Source organism: Brassica napus, chromosome C1, assembly GCF_020379485.1.
Source record: "Brassica napus cultivar Da-Ae chromosome C1, Da-Ae, whole genome shotgun sequence".
Lineage (NCBI taxonomy): Eukaryota > Viridiplantae > Streptophyta > Magnoliopsida > Brassicales > Brassicaceae > Brassica > Brassica napus.
Genome location: NC_063444.1, coordinates 14,347,476 through 14,366,780, shown reverse-complemented (window position 1 = coordinate 14,366,780; position 19,305 = coordinate 14,347,476). Strand labels below are relative to the sequence as shown.

Below are 19,305 nucleotides of genomic sequence, written 5' to 3'. Positions count from 1 at the left end.
TTGTTCATCCTGTTCTTCATTTTCTCTCATTAACTAGCTAGTACCGTTTTTAGGATCTTCAATCATTGTCGAATAATGCGTGAATGGGCATCAAGATATGTGCGTATATATCATGAACCAACATAGCTTTTTTTTTTTTTTTTTTTTTTTTTTTTTTTTTTGGTCAAATAGCTAATAGCTTCCACTTGACACAGATTCTCATGCACAAAATATATATAATATAAAAGAAGAAAAACAAAAAATTAAATAAAACAAATGTAAGAAGAGATAATACGACAGTCTGTTCGATTCATATGCTAATACACACATGTAAATGTATAATCTACTTATTTAGATGACCATTTGGTTAATTCTGTTGATATTAACCTTCACAAATGATAAGAATAACCAAATAGACATTCATAGTATAAATAGTCAAATAATCGGTTAAATGTTTTTCAACCATGATTTTAATTTGTGGCATTTACATAGGCTCATAGCTAACGTTTGTTTTATGTGAATTCCAGTAATATGATAACGAAAGAAGTAAACTAAACACCTACGATATATTACTGTCCGGTTTCAATCAAGAGAGCAACTCCAGTTTCCCAATTAGGTCTAAACGTCCGTTATATACACAGGCAAATAAAGCAAATGTGATTGATTAAAATTGTTGCTACGCGTGCAAGTGTGCAACTTAGTTATTAATGTTCAAGTTGCTTTTTTCTGATTTATTGACTGATAATCTTTACAGTAACCTGATATGATACTTTAACAAACATGTGTCTTGGAGCATTTCTTTACACACAAGGTTGCAGGTTATAGGTTTTACGTATACTTCTTCATATACGCTGGACTCAAACAATAATCTATACATAATAAAGAAAGGGGACTACGTTCATGGAGGTCTCTCTCTCTCAATGAAATAACAGTATGGCTTCTATATATATATAGGTCAAAGTGATGTGAGGTCAGGAGCATAGACAGGGGCAAATCTTGAACATATTATAACTGGGTGCATATATCAGTACATATACAAATTAGAAGGACAACATCACAAATGTACGGAATTAAGAGGGCATAATAAAATTTTCAATGGGTGCACAATTGTGTTTTGGTTAAAATTATGGCAAAATTTAAACAAAATTATGTACAAAACCTGTTTTAAAAAGAAAAGAGTGGGTGCACTTGCACCCTTAGTCCCTTACCTATATTTGCCACTAGGCACTATAAGCATAGATCAAAAATAATTATATGTGTTACAACTTACAAAGATGAATTACTTCTGAGCTATATATATATATATATAGAAGCCATCGCTGGCGGAGGCAGAATTATATTTTAGAGGGGTCAATATGATAACAAATGTATTTTGCAAAGGTCAATAGGTTACATTCGTCATATTTTTCTTTAGAAATACAAGTAAAATTTTTTTTGCAAAAATTGACATGGGTCAATTGAACCCCCTGATTGTACACTGGCTTAGCCATACTGTGTGAGTGGGTTTGATCTTTCCTGAACATAATAAACCTGGAAAGCCCTTTAGAATTATATGGATAAGAGTTTCCCAAAGTAGCATCTGTAATAAACGAAGTCCACATTGTCTACTACTTAGTGGCCGACTAATGGGCTAAATAGACCAAGCCCCGTTTCTCTCATTTTCGGACAACAAACAAACGTACTTTAAAACATGTTCGATTCTTGAAGTCATTATTGATTATAAAAAAAAGAAAAAAAGTAGAAACGAATAATAAAAAAAAGAAGTTAATAATAATTTAATTAACGGAGAACAATATTTGCATTAACTTGCCGGAGAAGGTGAGATTGAGAAAGAACAATTCTTCTTCTCCTTCTTCCTTCAACTGTTCAAAGATTCTTTGGGGGGAAGTAGATTCTTCTTCTCCTTCTTCCTTCAACCGCATCATTTCTCTCTCTCTCTCTCCCTCCACCTCTTTTCGATGGCTGAGGGCGAAGAGAAGAACGGAATTCTCGATTCGATGCCCGTGTTCGCTAAGGAGCTAATCGCCGGCGGCGTCACCGGCGGTATAGCTAAAACCGCCGTAGCTCCACTCGAGCGAATCAAGATTCTTTTCCAGGTATGATTATGAATGATTCCACCCAACTTTTCTGTTAAGAGTTAACTCGTCCCCTTGGCTCAGTTAGGTTTACCTGAGTCACCAACTCGGATTGAATCGCTTAGCTGCTGGGGTTTCTTTAATTCGCAATTGAGATCATCAAATCATTGTAATTGACGTTTCTCAGACAAGAAGGGACGAGTTTAAACGCATAGGACTCGTGGGATCCATCAACAAGATTGGCAAAACTGAGGGTTTAATGGGTTTCTATCGGTATGTACGTTGTCTTGAGTAGATTTATCTGAGGGCTCATTCAAGATTCTTAACTTTGTTTTCTTGATTTTTACAGTGGGAATGGTGCAAGTGTTGCTCGGATAGTTCCCTACGCTGCTCTTCACTACATGGCTTACGAGGAATACAGGAGATGGATCATCTTCGGCTTCCCCGACACTACTCGTGGACCGTTGCTTGATCTCGTTGCTGGATCGTTCGCTGGTGGCACTGCCGTTCTCTTCACTTACCCTCTTGACCTCGTCCGAACAAAGCTCGCTTATCAGGTAATCTCTGCTTCATACGTTGTATCCACTTATCACAATAAGTTATAAACTCATAGAGAGTTCAGCAGTGCAGGTTGTTGGTTCAGCAAAAGCACAAGCCAAAGCTGTTACTATCCCCATGGAACAATTCTTGTACACTGGAATCACCGATTGTTTCTCGAGGACGTACAGAGAATCTGGATTCCGTGGCCTATATCGCGGTGTAGCTCCTTCTCTGTATGGGATCTTCCCTTACGCTGGTTTGAAGTTCTACTTCTACGAGGAGATGAAACGCCACGTCCCTGCAGAGCATAAGAAAGACATTTCTTTGAAACTCGTTTGTGGATCGGTCGCTGGATTGCTTGGTCAGACGTTAACGTACCCTCTCGATGTTGTCAGGAGACAAATGCAGGTTGAGAGACTATACGCAGCGGCTAAGGAAGAAACGGTACGAAGAGGGACAATGCAGACGCTTGTCAAGATTGCTAGAGAAGAAGGTTGGAAGCAACTCTTCTCGGGGCTTAGCATCAATTACCTTAAGGTTTGACTGAGAGTTAGTTTCCTCGATCTGTCTTTGTTTTAAGATAATGGACTGATTATTAACATAACAAACTCTTTCTCTATAGGTTGTACCATCTGTGGCAATTGGATTCACGGTTTATGATGTAATGAAGCTGCACTTAAGAGTCCCGTCACGAGAGGAAACAGAGGCAGAAGATAGGACCACACGGAAAAGAAACACTTTAAGCTGATTCTAAGATCATCATCCATGATCTGATTCTTTGTGGTGCTTAATAACCACAGATTATTAGTTGGAAGTGTGTACATTCCATTTTTTTTCGCAGAGGGAAGTTAAAGCTGTGTTCCTCCAAATAAACAGTGTTAAAATTCCATTTGAAAACGATATGAATCATATATGTAGATATGTAATTTGCTTTGTAGCCTTTATGAAACTAAGAGAGACTCGATGTAATGATGAATAACAAAGAAGCTGCTTCTTATTTATAACTTGGTACCTACTTAGTTATTATGTGTAACTCATACACTTCTGTTAGCTAGGTGCTTACAATGCTTGCTTATTCAAGATGTGATTCGCATCCCCTTGTGCTCCTGGCATCTCTTCCGTCCTTTTACTGGAGGTTTCTCGCAGACCGATCCAGTGTACAGCTTTACGCCGCAGACTACTGTTGTTGACTTAACATTTTCAGATGATTTGTGGTCTAAAGCTTCATCTTTGTGCTGCCAACATCTTCTGGTTCCCTTAGGAGCGCTTCTTGTACAAGGCAAACCATTCTTCGTTGTAGCTTCACATGAAAGACTCTGACCTGGTTCCTCTTGGTTCGTTGAGCTTGTGCGTGTCTCGGGTTTGGACTTATCCTCTTTGAGGATTTTATCACGTTCTGTTGGGTTGAGCAGAAAAAAGAAGGCGTTGACTCGCATTCCCTTGTGATCCTCGCATCGTTTTCTCCCTGAAACAGGTTTGCTTCTGCAACGTACCATCTCAGGTAAAATCACTCCACAGATCTCCTCGGTCTCTTCTTCACACGGTGGTTTTTTAACAGGAGGGGCACATGTGATTCTCTGCCCTTTATGTTGTGTGCATCTCTTTCTTCCTGTGGCTGGAGCTGTCAAGCAAGTAGTACCATCTTCTTGTAGGACTCCACAAACAGAAGCAGAATCAGACCCATCAACAATATCATCATGTCTCTCTAAAACGGGTTGAGGTCTGGGCCGACTGAGTCTAAGCACCGATGATGCGTGAACACTATTAGTATTATTCTCCTCAGCTTCCACACGGCTGACATCTCTCTCTTCTTCAAAACCATGCTTCTTGTCGTTGCTTCTGCTGCCAGTTTTCTTCTGAGTAATCGTTTGAGACGCATTGTCTCCAAGTTTCTTAAGCAAGGGAACAGGTCTACCGTAAGACCTTAGCCGAGTTCTAATGCTTTCGGTTTGACCATGAGAAATGTCATCTGCGTCATGAATGTTGACAGCTACACCAAGACCCTGGATAGATTCTTGAACTCTGTATCTACCTACAAAGTCTTTTCCCACTCTCAAATCTTCCCTGTTACCCTTGGCTCCTGTCAGAATCTGTGTTCGGTAAGAGAAAGAGATTAGCTTGATGATACACGTGGGACTTAAAGCATCTAGTTAACTGATATCCAACAAGAATACAAGTAGAAATGTGATGAAAGAAGATAAAGGTGTGACCTTTGGAGCCAAATCTCGAGAGATTAAGGAGTAGTCAGCTACAGTCCTCCGTAATTCAGCAGTTTCTGAAAAGGGTTTAGGCAGAAGCATGGATCGGGCAAAACCCTGGAAGGAAAAAACGTAGAAGCACAAATGATATCGCAAAGAATCATCGGAGATCTAACAAAGAAACGGTGGTAGTCGTTAAAAATGAAATCTTTAAATAAAATTCGAAGAAGCCTAAACTCCGAATCAGTGAGCTTCTTGAAACACGATAGGGGGATTCAGGAGGAGAGTGAGTACCTGCCATTTGGAAAAGACACCGTCGGGTTTATTTCGAACGTAATCGTCTCTCTTATACATGGTGACCACGACGGTTAAGGAAGCGGCGTCGCCGGTAACTGAACGGATTGGAATGGAGAATTTTACAGAAGTTTTTTTTTTCTTCTTTTTCAAATTTTGAAATTCTCGCGGCCACTGCAGAATACTCGAAGAAAGTGTGAGCAGATGATTGTTTGGATGCTTTTTAGATTTTGATTTTTGGTTTATGGTTTTTAGTTTTTAGATTTTGGTTTTTAGTTTTTGGTTTTTAGTTTTTGGTTTTTGATTTTGCAGTAGATTTTAGTTTTTGAAAAAACATGAACGGTGATTTTGGTTTCTAACTTTTGATTTTTGTTTTTACAAAATAGTAAAATATTTATCTAAAATTTCTGATTTTTGATTTTTGTATAGTTTTAGTTTTTAGAAAACTTGAAGGATTATTTTTGTTTGAGTTGAAATAAAAATTAATAGTAAAATATTACTTACAAAATAATACAAAATATTACCACCTAAAAATAAATTTATTTTATAAGAGAAAATAATGCGAGCTAGATAGATGAATCACAATTCTGATATATATATGACAACATAATTAATGCAGTTCAAAAATGAAAATACATAATTAAAAAGAAAAAAAATAGTTATATTTTTAAAATATTTTATAAATCAAATATTATAAATAAAAATATCAATAGCTAGTTTATTTAAATATACTAAATAAAATTTAAATGTATTTTTATAAGTTCAGGAAACTGTATAAAATTATAAATATATTTTGAATTCGGAATTTAAAAATTTATTATCCTTTTGGTTTCTCAAAAATTTGATTAATGATTTTTTGGTCTGATATTAAAAAAAAGTAATTTAGAAGTTTATTTCTTGTTTAAAAAAATTACTAAAAGAATATATCACGAATTTTAATAAATAGTACCAATAGTAAGAAAATGAATCTTACTAGACCTTTTTTGTTTACAGTAATTATCATTTTTGCTTTTTTCTTATATTAAAATATAAATAAAATAAAAAAATTGGAAACCCACCGTAGGATAAGAAAAAAAAACTATGAAAACTTGGTTTTTGGTTTTTGTGTTAAAAAAACAGTTATTTGCAAAACCTAGTTTCCCTACATTTTAGGGAATCTATTCTTTTAAATTTTTGATTAGTTGCAAAATGGTTTTTGGAAAAACAAAAACAAAAACTAATCCAAAAACTACAAACAATCAACTTCTTATTAGTATAGCATTATTAGTTGACTCCCATAAATTATAATTAATATCAATATAAAACTATTTTTTAAAATTTTCAGAAATACATGTTTTTCATTCGAAAAACTTTTAAAACTTTAGATTTTTGTACTTAACTTAAAATACTATAATTTATATTTATATTTCATGTCTTTAATAAACCATTGGAATTTTTTTAATAAGGCTCAGAGCATGTTTATTGCAAAAACCCACTTAGGAGTTTTTAGTGAATTTTTAATTCTTAAAAATGAGATAAGATACACTTAATTATAGTGGTTTATTGGTAGTTTCTTATTAAGGTTCTTAACAATTAAAAAATATTAAACTAATTCTGACACATAAAATTTTAAACAAAGATTAAATTTATTTATTAAATAAAACAAAGTCAAACAATATATTTTAAACATAGATTTTAAAATGAATGAATACATAAAAACATAAAACACAAATATTACGAAAAATGAACGATAATAATTTCAAAGAGGCATCGAAACTCAGTTGTTGTCTTGATCACGTCCAAATTTGCGCTATATATGTTCAACCAAATCACCTTTCAGTTGTTGATGCACTTGTTTATCACGAATTCTAGTTCGAACACCCATCTGATTGGCGATATTTGTAGAGATATCTGTAAAAAAAATTGAGATCAACAGATTCTCAAATGTTTGATCAAATTGTTGATCAAAATATTGATCAAAAGTTTCATCAATTGATCCTTCAAAAGTGTTATGAGAAGAAGATGCCATATATGTTTTAAACTTTGTGAATAAATGAAGAACATATATGTTTCAAACTTTGTGAATAAATGAAGAACAAGGGGAGAATGGGAAGAAGAACAAGAAGATGAAACAATTTAAGAACAAGAACCAGAGGAGAATGAGAAGAAGAACAAGAAGATGATACGATTAAGATTGCAAGAACAAGAGGAGAATGGGAAAGAAACTTTGTCAATGTAACAATCGGTTCATAAAACTTAAATAGACACATTTGTGGCTTTACATTACACATGTGACTCTACAAAACTTGTGACAAACAAGGAAACAAAACTCTTGTGCATTTCAGGTCACAACACATGTGACTTACAAAACCCGTGAGACAGAAGCAAACCCGTGACACACAAGCATACAAAACTCTTGTGACTTTACACTACACATGTGAGTTTAGCAGCAACCCGTGACACACAAGCATACAAAACTCTTGTGACTTCGAGCCCCTGCTTCCACGTCTCTGTTGTCCGTGATTCTTCTCATGACACACAAGAATACAAGCGTTTGCTTCCAAGTCTCTCCTCACCTGTGTTACAAACTCTCATGAGAAGCCAACAAAGAGAACACAACAAGAACAACAAAGTGAACACAAACTCTTTGCATCACACTAGAATTACTCCAAAACATATATTGGAAAATAGATAGAGAGAAGGCTGAACCTGTATGAATGTGACATCGACAAAGTACTGATGCTTTCTCAGCCCATCATCAGAACAGGAACAAGAAGCTCTGCGTATGTTGATTCTCTAACCTGAAAATAACAGCAACATTCACAAGTTTAACCACAACAAAAAATATCCGATTGATGACATTACAGAAACATTCACAGGTTGAGAAACTTAAACTTCTTAAACACAAAGAGGAACTTTAATACTACTGAAATACTAAAAATCCATTACATGAGCAGAACAACTAACACAAACAGAAACTTAAACTTCGCGAAACACAAAGACAACAAACAGAAACTTGAACTTCTTAAACAGTTAACCATTGATGACATAAACTCAAACAAATAACAAGTCATTAATCAACTTCTTCTTTAGAGCTTCCTCAGCCTCAGACAGTGGTTCTTTTTTTTCAATTAGGCTGTCAAGCAGAGACATTTTCGAGAGTCTTTCTTTCATGACCAGATCCTGCTGTTTAATGGACCACATTGTCTGAAACTCAGACAGCCCCGTCCCCTCAAACGTCGTCTTCTTACCACGTCCTTTAGATGCCTTCACACCCAAGGGACGATTGGTGCCTTCATCAGCTTCAGAAGTCTTGCTTTCAGTGGCGTGAGAGGTTGATGATTGTGCACCATCGTCCAACTTCCTCTTTTTAGAGCTTCCATCTTGCTTTGAGCTTGAAAGATCACACCATTTCTGTTCGTTTCGCAGCTCTATCCATGCATGCTCAAGGGTGAACTTCTTCTTATAGTTGTTGTAGAAGATCTCATGCGCTCTTTTGAGAACATCAGTCTCATTTTGTCCGCTGGTCTTCTTCCTGGTTGCAGCTTCATAGGAGCCACAGAACTTGCAGACGAGGTCGTTGATCTTCTGCCACCTTTGCTTACAGTGCATCGGCTCTCTCTCTGTTTGCACCCTGGAACCTTCTGGCTAGCCGCAAAGTAGGCTGCAATTCTCTTCCAGAATGCACCTGATCTTTGCTCATTTGCCACCACATGATCTTTGCTCGTATTAAGCCATGAGCTGATGAGCACAATGTCATCTGAAGGAGTACATTTCCTGCGTTCTCTACGCTCAAGAGGAGTCTCTTCACCGAAGTTGCAATCTTCACTACGGTGAGTTACAGAAAAAGGAAGTTGTGATGCACTGAAGACACTTTCTTGTTGACTTTGAAGAAGATCAACAAAATTTGAACCACTCGAAAATGGTTTATAATCCATATCCCCTAGTGTTAAAGACGAGAGAAAGAGAAGAATAAGAAGAGGAATGTATGTGTTTAGATGGAAGAGAAGAACAAGAGGAAGGAATGCATTTAGAGGGAAGAGATCGTCAATGTTAAATATAAAATAAGAAAAAAGAAGAAGAACTTGACATATATCTAACAACCATTGACTTCATCACACCGCACCAAATAGATTAGACATATATCTAACCCATTCATCACTCTACACCATCCACTACACTCTAACCATAAGTTCTATTTAATTCTAACACAACCATACACTAACCTTAACATTTATTACACCATCTACTTCAATTCAAAGAAGAGAAATTTGGATTTACCTTTACATGTACAGAACGTGAGCAGAGCAGCTTGTCCTCTCCTCGGAACTGTCCTCTCCTCGGAACCATTGTACCTTCAAACCTTTTGTTTCACAATCCAACAACAATGTCAGTAACTAAAAGCAAAACTCAATTGAAAGAATCAAAACGTTCCTTCTGAATTAGCCTTACGTAATTGTTTCTCCACGAGCTGTAAACATTGAAGTTCTTCCATGTGAAGAAAGAAAGAATCTCTCCACTAACTTGCTTCGGTTCCTTCTTGATCCCTTTGCTAACAACGAACGTCTTTCTCACTAGCTGAAACAAATGTCTCAACTTTTAAAATCGAGCTTAAGTCTCAACCTTTAGAATCGAGCTTAAGAAATTACGAACCTTTGATTTAACAGACCGTTTAGACCAAATCCCTGGCGTTGCGAGAGACGAGAAAGACGATGATGGAGAATACAGAGAGATCGGAGAATTTGGCGGTGCGGTGTCTTTGCTTTTTTTGAGAGAAGAAATCAAACCGCCTAACCGGCTAAATTTTAAAATTGAGTCAAACAATCGATTCAAACACGAAGGACCAGAATCAAAGACATGCAAAAATTAAAAATTAAAAACAAAATTGAGTTTACCTTTCGATTGCAATCAGCAGCAACCGCCGCTTCTAATCGTCGGGGAGAGCCACAGATTTTCCCCGTCGACGATAGCCACCGTAATTCTTCGAGGATAGCCACCGAGATTCGTCGAGGGGAGCCACCGAGAATCGACGACGACAGCCACCGATATTATTTGTCGCAGAGAGTAACGGAGATTCTTCCTCGACGAGAGCCACCGACGCTCAGACATCGACGAGAACCACCGACGAGATTCATCCTCCATGCGATCTCATCTTTCCTTAGTCGAAGAGAGAAAGAACAGAAAGACAAACGGTTCAGCTTTTCTTTTGTCTCAAAACACGTATCCTCTCACCACTCAACACGTGTCCCACAAGAGTCGGATCTTTCAACTTTTAATTAAGACTCGCTTCTTAAGTAAATCCCTATTTTCCATTTAATTTAATTGCATTTAACACTAAGAACCATACTTAAGGATCTGCAATAAATATGCTCTAATATATTATGTACAATATTATAAATTATGAAAATTTTACATATATGATTCTCGTCAATTTATGATTCACGTCTATTTCTACCATCTCGAACCACATCTATACTATTAAAGCAGAATTCCTATTAGAATTCTGTCATTGGTTTTCAATTTATTTACAATGTCATGTCATTCTTTATTTTTAAGATTTTTTGATTAATTTCTCCCATTAAATAAGGAAACAAATCTTTTGAAAATAATTTTGTTTACGTATACAAGTTTATTAAATAATGGCACAAAAAATTAAAACACTTCGTAAACATAAAGGTAAATTAAGAAAAAGAGACCATAATATTTTTTTGGTATATTAATCAAAAAAGGTAGAGATAAAAATTTATTCTGATAATTTATTTTGAATTTATTTTTATATATACTTATAGATTGTTTCATCTAAAGTCAGATTCACTCACACGAATTTTTAAAAAAAAAAATCATCAATAGATTATGGGTTATCACATCTTAGTTTGATCATTAAATAAATCAAGACCAATGCAAAACAGAAAAATAAACGAATATTTTTTTTATCAATCAAATTTTACGTATGCGATTTGAAGTGTTTCTATAACACAAAGAACTTCTCTTTAAATCCAACATCTAGGCTCCATCTATTAACAAATTACAATTATAATTTATCTTTTTTCTTATAACATATACAATCATCTCAATTATAGGCCTTTTATCAAAAAAATCATCGTAATTATAAATGTAAATAGGTTACACATATTTTAAATACACATATGTCTTTTCAGTAAAAAATATATCTTTTTAATAGAATTTCTAAAAATAAATAAATCTCGAGCTTTATCAAAATCTAGTTACTACATTACAAAGATAGACATCTGACGGTTTTAGTTAAATGTTGCAGATTTTTGTGAGAACTCATTTTTGTAAACATTTTTATTTTAATTTGCATAATTAGTTAATAGATTAATTTTTTCAAGATTCAAAATCCTAATTTTCTAATCTAAAATATTAATGACATCAGTCAGATTAGTGGAATAAAGAATTTCTACAAAGTGTTAATATATTATGAGTTTAATTGACCACAATAAAATTTTGGACTGTTTAAATTGAGATTTAGAACGATATTGATTGCAATTTTGTAAAAAAAAATATTAAAGGATAATTATTTTAGAAAATCATATTGAATTAAATGAAAACACAGAAAATTATATTGAGAGATAACATTGAATTTAATAGCAATTAATGATTTAAAATAAATATATTTATTTTGGGATTTTTATTTGATTACTTGTGATTTTTTTCCATAACATGCTGTTTTATAATTAAAAAAAAACTTTAGATGTCTAGTTTATCAAATAGAGAGGTATTAGATGATCTAACTTTTGTCACTTTAAACTTTTTGTATAATATGTTTATCTACCTTAAGTAAGCTGCCTCCATTCAATCCCAAAAAACAAATAAAAAGAAATCAGAGAAAGCTAGCTAGGGTTTCTTCAAGTCACAACCGCCATGAACCCAAAGTAAGTTCTTTCCGAGTCTCTCTACACGCGTTCTAGTTTTCCTTACACTTCCAATCATCCGACCAAAGTCGTATGATATCATCTTCGATTTTACATATATCGTCTTTAATTAATGTTTCCGTACCAGTTTTAGTCGTAGACACTCCAACAAGAAACGAAGACGGGTTGATGAGAAAGCAGATAAGATCAGTGACTTGCCCGATGCTTTGTTGCTTCTGATATTGTCCTTGATCCCAACAGTAGATGTCGTAAGGACTTGTGTTTTGTCGAAGCGATGGACATCTCTTTGGGAACATGTGCCTAAACTCGACTATAGTTACAAGACTGATAAAAAAATGTCACACCAATTTGTTCATAGGTTCTTGATATCACGTAAGCCGTGTCTTCTAGAGAGTATGCGACTTATCGTTGGATCAGATTGTGAGGGTATTAATGTCCCCATATGGATTAAGTATGCAGTTGAACATGGTTTGCGTGAACTAGAACTCGATCCTTACTCGGAAAAAGGAAATATCCGATTACCAACTAGCATCTACGCTTGTAAAACACTCGAGGTCTTGACGCTTAAGTACTGTGTTCACGTAGATGTTCCTAACACTCCTGTTTGTTTCAAGTCCCTCAAGATCCTAAACCTTCAACTTGTGCACTTCAAGAACGCTGAGTCAGTACGTAGGCTTTTCTCAAGCTGCCCAAATCTTGAAAAATTGGATGTTAAACGATATGTGGACAATGTGGTAAACTTCACTATCGAAGTACCATCTTTAAAGAGTTTAACAATACATGATTGTAGCGATGGAGATGGTCGAAGAGGGTATGTGATAAATGCTCCTTCTTTGAAATACTTTTCAATTAAAGGAATGAAAGATTATGAGTTTTCTATTGAGAATATGCCGGAGCTTAGAGAGGCAAAGATTATTGATGTTTTTGATATAAATACTGAGAAGATTCTCCGACCTCTTGCCTCATCAGTCAAACGTCTCTCGTTGTCTTTATCACCTTTGGAGGTACATTAATGTATTCTTAAGATTCAATTCTTTTGTAGTTCAACTCTTTCACTTTTGAAAATTAATCTGTGATTTTGGAGGGCATAAACATTGTAAGAACTTTAATAAAACCAATATTTATTGGACTCTGTCACAATTTAACATTTTTTGTTTGCTTGTACCGCAGACTAGGTACGCTGATAGTATTGTCCTTAGCCAGCTTGTATATTTGAAGCTAAGTACAAGTAAAATCGAGTGGTGGAATCTACTTATGGTTTTGCTATTGAATTCTTCTAAACTACAAGTCCTCAAGCTCACGAGAGATGTAAGAAACTTACTTAAACTTTGCGTTACTTTCTGGGTTAACTTTGATGAGTCTAAAACACTTGTGTTCTTGATTTGCTCACAGGAGCCCAAGAAAAGTCATACGGGGCGCATGTCTAACCCACAATTTTACAAACCGGTTAATGTTCCACCTTGTTTGTTATTCTGCCTACAAAGACTCGAGTGGGAAAGATACAATGGACTACATGACGAAGAGAGACAAATTGCAATGTATATCCTAACGAATGCGAAACATTTGAAGGAAGCAAGATTTTCGACGAAAAACAGTGATATGAAAGAGAAATTTGAGATGCTAAAGGTGTTAGCTCGGGAGCCCAGGGCCTCACCTTCATGTCAGTTTTTCTTTGAGTAAAAGTACAAGAGGTTTATTAGATGAGATGCAACTCATGCAATTTCATCCAAGTATAATAATATGTTGTATCCTTTCATACATTAGTTCAAACTTTTGGGATCACATACCAGTGGTTTTGTAAAACAAAATGTTTCTTTCTTACTAGACTTTTTTGACTTTCTAATATCTACACAAGTTATGATGCAGCAAATGCAAATGGCAGTTAACAAATATATATACATTGAAACCATCAAATAAAAAAAACTGTTCAATTAGAACCAGACATTGGTTGATTATAGGCTTGAAGTTGAATCTTCAATTTGCTCAGAAACCGAAGAAGAGTGGTCACTGCTAATTCCTACATTATGTCTCTCTATAGCATCTCTGAGTTTCTTGAACTGCATATATGTTTCCAGAAGCTTATTACACTTGGAGGATATGCAAGTAGACTGTGATGCAATGGCTAAGAGGAGCAAACCTTGGCAAGAGAGCAGGAGAAAGAATCGACTTGGCCATCCGAGCCGCGGTATAAGTGGAAGTATGGTAACACCTTGACGTTCAAGCTTTTGCAGAGTGACTTGTTCTCGTCAAAGTTTATTTTAAGGAACAAGATCTCAGGGTGTTCTTCCGCTGTTTTGCATAGCTGAAAAAAAAACAAGAAAAAAGGTTTCAACCTTTTTTGCTTCAAAGATGAAACGAGAGATGATTCAGCTTTACCTTTGGGAACATTGCTCGGCAAGAGCCACACCAAGTTCCATAAAAATCGACGATAACTAATCTATCTCCCGCATCTTTCAAAGCGTTCAGAAACTGTTCGGTTGAGGTGATGTCGATCATGTTCGGTCCTGCTTTCTTCTCCCACCATTTTGGCTGTTCTGTTTCAGCAGCTAAAGCTTGTACCTATCCCCCACAACGCACAACAATGTTTTCACCTCTTAGCTACAAACACAATAACACTTCAAAGTGATACAGTGTCTACTTAGACACACGACTGATGTAATCATTACATATCTCCCCAAATAAGACCACATCAATAGTAATCTCAATCGAATGGCACTAGAGAACCCTAATTCCTGATCGACTACAACTGACAGAAGCTTTAGCTGATTCTGAAACATGGGTTCTCTAGTTTCGGACATAAACTTGAAACCCAGCACAAAAAGTTACGGAATTGAATTACCTTTATAGAGAGAGACTGCTTCCTTGATGATGAGAAAAATAGATTTGAAGAAGACGAAGGAAGAGAGGACGAGGTTGAGAATGATAGACCGTAGGGTCTTTTGCATGAGTTCAGTAAGGGTATGATTCGGATTTGTGGAGATATCGGAGTACGAGTAGATGAGGAAGCGTAAAGCGATCGAAAAGATGTCGGAGGAGACATGAATCGCGCAAAGTGAAAGACTTTCGCCTTTTTTTTTCACTTCTGTTTCGCTTTTTAATTTTATTTTTTCCGTTGAAGATACAGTTGGCTTTCAGTCCCCGACCATCAAATTTGTTTCAAAATAACCCATTTAGTTCTAAAGAGTTTTACAATTCTTCCAGTGTTCTGTTTTATTGCTTTTGTATCCAGGGGACTTGAGATAATAGTTTATAAAGAAATTCAAAATGCTAAAGTAACACCACTGTGAAAGGATCACAACAACAAAAATTGAAGAGAGCAGACACACAGGCTGGTTCAAGTGCAATTACAATTTACAATGTGTCACACACACCACATAGGAAACAAGGAATCTGGAATAGGTTAGATGATAAGAAGCATGGGGAAATTTAAAGGCCGGCATTCGATTGAAATAGTTGAATGTTCTTCCTTGATGGTATAGTTATTATTAGATACAACACGTGAACTTGAAACATCATAATATAACCAAGCGCTCGTAGCTTGGTGGTAAAGTAGGTACAGCTGTACTGTCCGCCACCCGGGTTCGAGCCTTGGCCACAACGGATTTAACATCCCTTCCGTTGGGGCGCTGGACCCCTTACGGGGAGATAGTTGGGAATGTAACTGCTCAGATACCAGAGTTATAAAAAAAAAAAAACATCATAATTAAACAGAATATTCTGGCCTCTAAAGAAAATTTTAAAAAATCAAAGTTGAGTTTCTTAAAACGAATAGTAGTTTATGGATTTATATTTTAATGTTAAACAGCAAAGAAAATCGTTTTACAACTTGACGAGATACATATAGAGAGATAAATTAATGTAACTCTTTGCTAAATTCCCATATTTAAAAACAAATGATAAAAGTGAAAATCAAGAACAGCAACATTATCGGAATTATACGAAGCTCCATACATAATATTCTCACTATTAGAAACTATTAAACCCCACAAAGTTGAGCTGACTGATACTAACATAAAAAAATTTAATCACGTATATGACGGATTATGGTATAGTTTATAAGAATAATTCCATGATTTCTTAAAGAAGGGTGATGTTTAATAATAAAAGGATCACCCGTGAACCATTCCGTACGATAAAGCCATTAGTAAAATGGCAGCATCCTTCTCATCTTGAGGGAAAACTTGCTGATAAGCTGAGCTTTTGCTCAAGATCATCGCTAGATCATCATAATAAAACTTGTTTGAAGAGGAAGATGTCGAGGAAGATCTCGACATAGTGGACTTGCCTTGAGTCTCGGCTGCTGTGCGCTCCATCACCGATATTGCCTCCTCCACCGATGTACTCATGCTCTTACATTTCTTTACCTTTGAAGCCAAAGAAGAATAGAGGTTGCTAACTTCATTTGATCTTTTGTACTTGCTTTGCATCTTCTTTTTCAGGAGGGGTGGTGACAAGTACTCAGAGTTTGTGGTTGCGGCTGCAGCTGCCATAGCAGCCTGCCTCGCCTTCCTTTGCCTTATCCCACACGCATTACATAGAGACTGTAATAACAAAACCAACATGAGCATTAATTAGTTAATTAATTCCCATTAATCATATTGCGAGAGAAAACTTCTAGAAGGTACCTTCCGTTTCATAAAGTTACATATTCTAGAGAAAAAATTTGTTTCAAAAATATTTTTTTTTTACATTTTCAATGCATGTTTTATTAATTAATTGTAAACTTCAAAAAATTTAACTGCACTTATTAAATTTTTATTGACTTAAAATTATGGAAAAAATATAATCACAAAAAATTATACACATTTAATGTGTTTTATTAAAATGTATGAAAATTTTAAAATATGCAACATTTTGAAACGGATGAAATATTATTTAAAGGATTTTGTTAAAGCTACTCAGAATTACTACCTAAAATCTATATAGCAAACTGGATGATTTCTGTTAGTGATTTAATAGATTTATGTTTCTTTTGATATTAATTATAAGTTTTTAAAAAGACATCAAATTTCTGAGAGAGCTTTTTTTTTTTGATTAATTTGTTTGTTTAATTTGTTTGAAATTAATTTGTTTAATTAATTAGTAATATTTGGTTGGTTACCTTGGGACCTCTCGGACCACTTCTCCAAAGAGGAGTCTTGGTCGTGTTACAATCGGAACAGATCCTAATCACGCCATTGTTGCTTCCGTTATAACCAGTCTCGTTGACTATATTGTACTGATTTGCCGAGATTTTCTTGAGATGATCATGGTCATCTCCTTCGAAATTTCTTTTGTTCATGGATTGGTCGTTATTAACGTGTTGTTTGTTGTTCTCAGTGGTGGTGATCATCGTCTTCCTCTTCATCAATTTCACCTGTTCATGATCATGATGATTGTCTTTCTTCCGTTTCGTCAATTTTAGTCGTGCCTCCTTCTTTGGCACCACTTGATCGCTTGATGGTGATCCACTATTAGATACAAACTTCTTGGTCTGGAAATTTCATAAGATCATTGTAAAATAAATTGGTTAGTTAAATTTTCATATATAAATACTACACAATATATCTGGGGTCATCATCAAAAATATTGGTATATTTATCATTCACTTCAAATTTTATACCTCAAGTGATTGGGAGAGATGGGGATCAAGAAAACCTTGAAAAGTGTTGTTGTTGTACCCAACATGTATTTGATCTTGGTGAGAATTGATAAAGAAAGAGAGGTGGGAAAGAGATGATGGAGTCAAAGAAGATGATGAAGAAGAGAGATTAGAAGGAGCTAAATGATCATCATCATGATGATGCTGGTTATGATGAAGAGAGGATCCAAGATGAGAGAAAAAAGGTTGGTCGATTTGATCTTCATTGAGATCTATAGTGTAATGAAAACTCGAACCCATGATCAAAAGAGATCAGTGAACAAAAGAGAAGGAAGAAGAGAGACTCGGAGAGATCAGGTACAAGCAAAGAAGTATCCAAGCTATACTCTAATTTACCCTTTTTAAAGGCAATACACCACGTACGAGCCAAAAACAAATAATTATATGTATATGTATATACTTATTTTTATTTTTATTTTTTTGTTCAAATATATGTATATACTTTTATATGCATCAACTTACACTAGTAGAATTTAGAAGAATTGAGAAGATATGGATAAAACTGTTATTTATAATATGTATATTTTGTGAACCATGTTTAATTAAGATGATATGAATTTAGTATATGCATAAAACGGAATAAGTTATCTAGCAAAGAAATACAGATCCAGACACTTTCTATCATTTTCAACGTGTTGGCTTAGCTAATATGCATGCTTTCAAACTTATAACAGCTTTGATGAAAATACTAAATATATGTTTTAACTTTCTTTACTTTGAGTTCAATATCTGTAATTAAATAAACGATACCTCCATCACGATTGATCAGTAATTTAATATATAGCAATAGTATATAAACAAAAAGGAGGAGCTTCACAAGAGTTACAATGAATTCTGTATGCCTATTAAAAAATTTCGGTGTTTAATTTAACTATTACATATATATATATATATATTATATCATATATAGTCCGAGCTTACAGTTAAATATATATACCATGCATGCACAAAGTATGGTATATCTGTAACACGTGATCTTTCCGCGGGGATGTGATTTATCAATAATCATTTTTAGAGAGAGAATAAAAGAGATAGGTTGAGAATGGCAAAGGCAGAAAACAACCCCACCTTAGTATTCGCCAAAACCATTCAATAACTTCTGATCAAATTTTACAGGTCAATTAGGACCCTCTCCGCATAATTTTATTGTCTCGTTGTATTTTCAATTTCATGAGTCTACTAGCTACTACATGTTCTAAAATTTGTATAGTACCTATTTGATTATGAAATTTTGTTTTACGTCCGGATGAAACTGAACTGATCATAGAATATCTTTTATCAAAAAAAAAAAAACTGAAGTGATCATCGTCTAGGACACGCCGTATATAAGATTTCATTGCGTTATACTCATGTTTCCAAATCTCATCATCGAAAGCTCTTGCATAATGAGCTTCAAGCATTCTTGTAAATGTCCGTGAGGATGAGGATGATTGAGATTGATCCGAAGAAGATACCTCTTAAGATTAAGGGCTTGATATATGATCATTTAATTTCGTTTGAAATTTAAAAGTGCGGACAAAGATCTCAATATCAAAAACCGGATCACAAACAAACAAAAGAAAATAAAAAGCAAGGATATTTCACCTTTCAAAGCTCCTTAGCTACAACTTGCTTTATGCATATACATCCAACTATAGCAGCTGTTAGCCCTCTCACATGCATGTCTACCTTTAATTTTTGTAAAGAAAAACTTTTGAATTTGGGTA

At 34.9% G+C, this 19,305-nt stretch overlaps 6 protein-coding genes across 7 annotated transcripts; 2 read left to right on the top strand and 4 right to left on the bottom strand.

Annotated features, from left to right (window-relative positions):
* The first annotated feature begins 1,741 nt into the window (after positions 1-1,741).
* Positions 1,742-3,593, top strand: LOC106401922 (mitochondrial carrier protein CoAc2). 2 transcript variants are annotated; one of them, XM_013842536.3, is made up of 5 exons: positions 1,742-2,075; positions 2,242-2,327; positions 2,404-2,611; positions 2,685-3,131; positions 3,217-3,593. In XM_013842536.3, the coding sequence occupies exons 1-5, from the start codon at positions 1,938-1,940 to the stop codon at positions 3,340-3,342; spliced, it is 1,005 nt and encodes a 334-aa protein (XP_013697990.1). In that variant the 5' UTR covers positions 1,742-1,937; the 3' UTR covers positions 3,343-3,593. The 2 variants fall into 2 exon arrangements, with proteins under 2 accessions (XP_013697990.1, XP_022567253.1); XM_022711532.2 differs by having other exon boundaries at positions 1,836-2,075; positions 2,143-2,327.
* LOC106401923 (protein EFFECTOR OF TRANSCRIPTION) lies at positions 3,567-5,443 on the bottom strand. The gene is made up of 3 exons (XM_013842537.3): positions 5,087-5,443; positions 4,805-4,909; positions 3,567-4,684 (listed from the first exon to the last, which is right to left on the bottom strand). Exons 1-3 carry the CDS (start codon positions 5,144-5,146, stop codon positions 3,671-3,673), a joined length of 1,179 nt encoding a protein of 392 aa, XP_013697991.2. The 5' UTR covers positions 5,147-5,443; the 3' UTR covers positions 3,567-3,670.
* Positions 5,444-7,812: 2,369 nt separating this feature from the next.
* On the bottom strand, positions 7,813-8,677 carry LOC106399035 (glutathione S-transferase T3-like). The gene is made up of 2 exons (XM_013839516.1): positions 8,243-8,677; positions 7,813-7,866 (listed from the first exon to the last, which is right to left on the bottom strand). The coding sequence occupies exons 1-2, from the start codon at positions 8,675-8,677 to the stop codon at positions 7,813-7,815; spliced, it is 489 nt and encodes a 162-aa protein (XP_013694970.1).
* Positions 8,678-11,812: 3,135 nt separating this feature from the next.
* On the top strand, positions 11,813-13,801 carry LOC106401921 (F-box/LRR-repeat protein At3g26922). The gene is made up of 4 exons (XM_013842535.3): positions 11,813-11,958; positions 12,086-12,962; positions 13,129-13,266; positions 13,351-13,801. Exons 1-4 carry the CDS (start codon positions 11,948-11,950, stop codon positions 13,636-13,638), a joined length of 1,314 nt encoding a protein of 437 aa, XP_013697989.1. The 5' UTR covers positions 11,813-11,947; the 3' UTR covers positions 13,639-13,801.
* On the bottom strand, positions 13,690-15,055 carry LOC106401924 (thioredoxin-like 2-1, chloroplastic). Its single transcript, XM_013842539.3, has 4 exons — positions 14,798-15,055; positions 14,335-14,517; positions 14,096-14,260; positions 13,690-14,015 (listed from the first exon to the last, which is right to left on the bottom strand). The coding sequence occupies exons 1-4, from the start codon at positions 14,996-14,998 to the stop codon at positions 13,911-13,913; spliced, it is 654 nt and encodes a 217-aa protein (XP_013697993.1). The 5' UTR covers positions 14,999-15,055; the 3' UTR covers positions 13,690-13,910.
* Positions 15,056-15,838: 783 nt separating this feature from the next.
* LOC106402315 (putative GATA transcription factor 22) lies at positions 15,839-18,038 on the bottom strand. Its single transcript, XM_013843024.3, has 3 exons — positions 17,561-18,038; positions 17,060-17,431; positions 15,839-16,499 (listed from the first exon to the last, which is right to left on the bottom strand). Exons 1-3 carry the CDS (start codon positions 17,837-17,839, stop codon positions 16,068-16,070), a joined length of 1,083 nt encoding a protein of 360 aa, XP_013698478.2. The 5' UTR covers positions 17,840-18,038; the 3' UTR covers positions 15,839-16,067.
* Between the last annotated feature and the right edge of the window lie 1,267 nt (positions 18,039-19,305).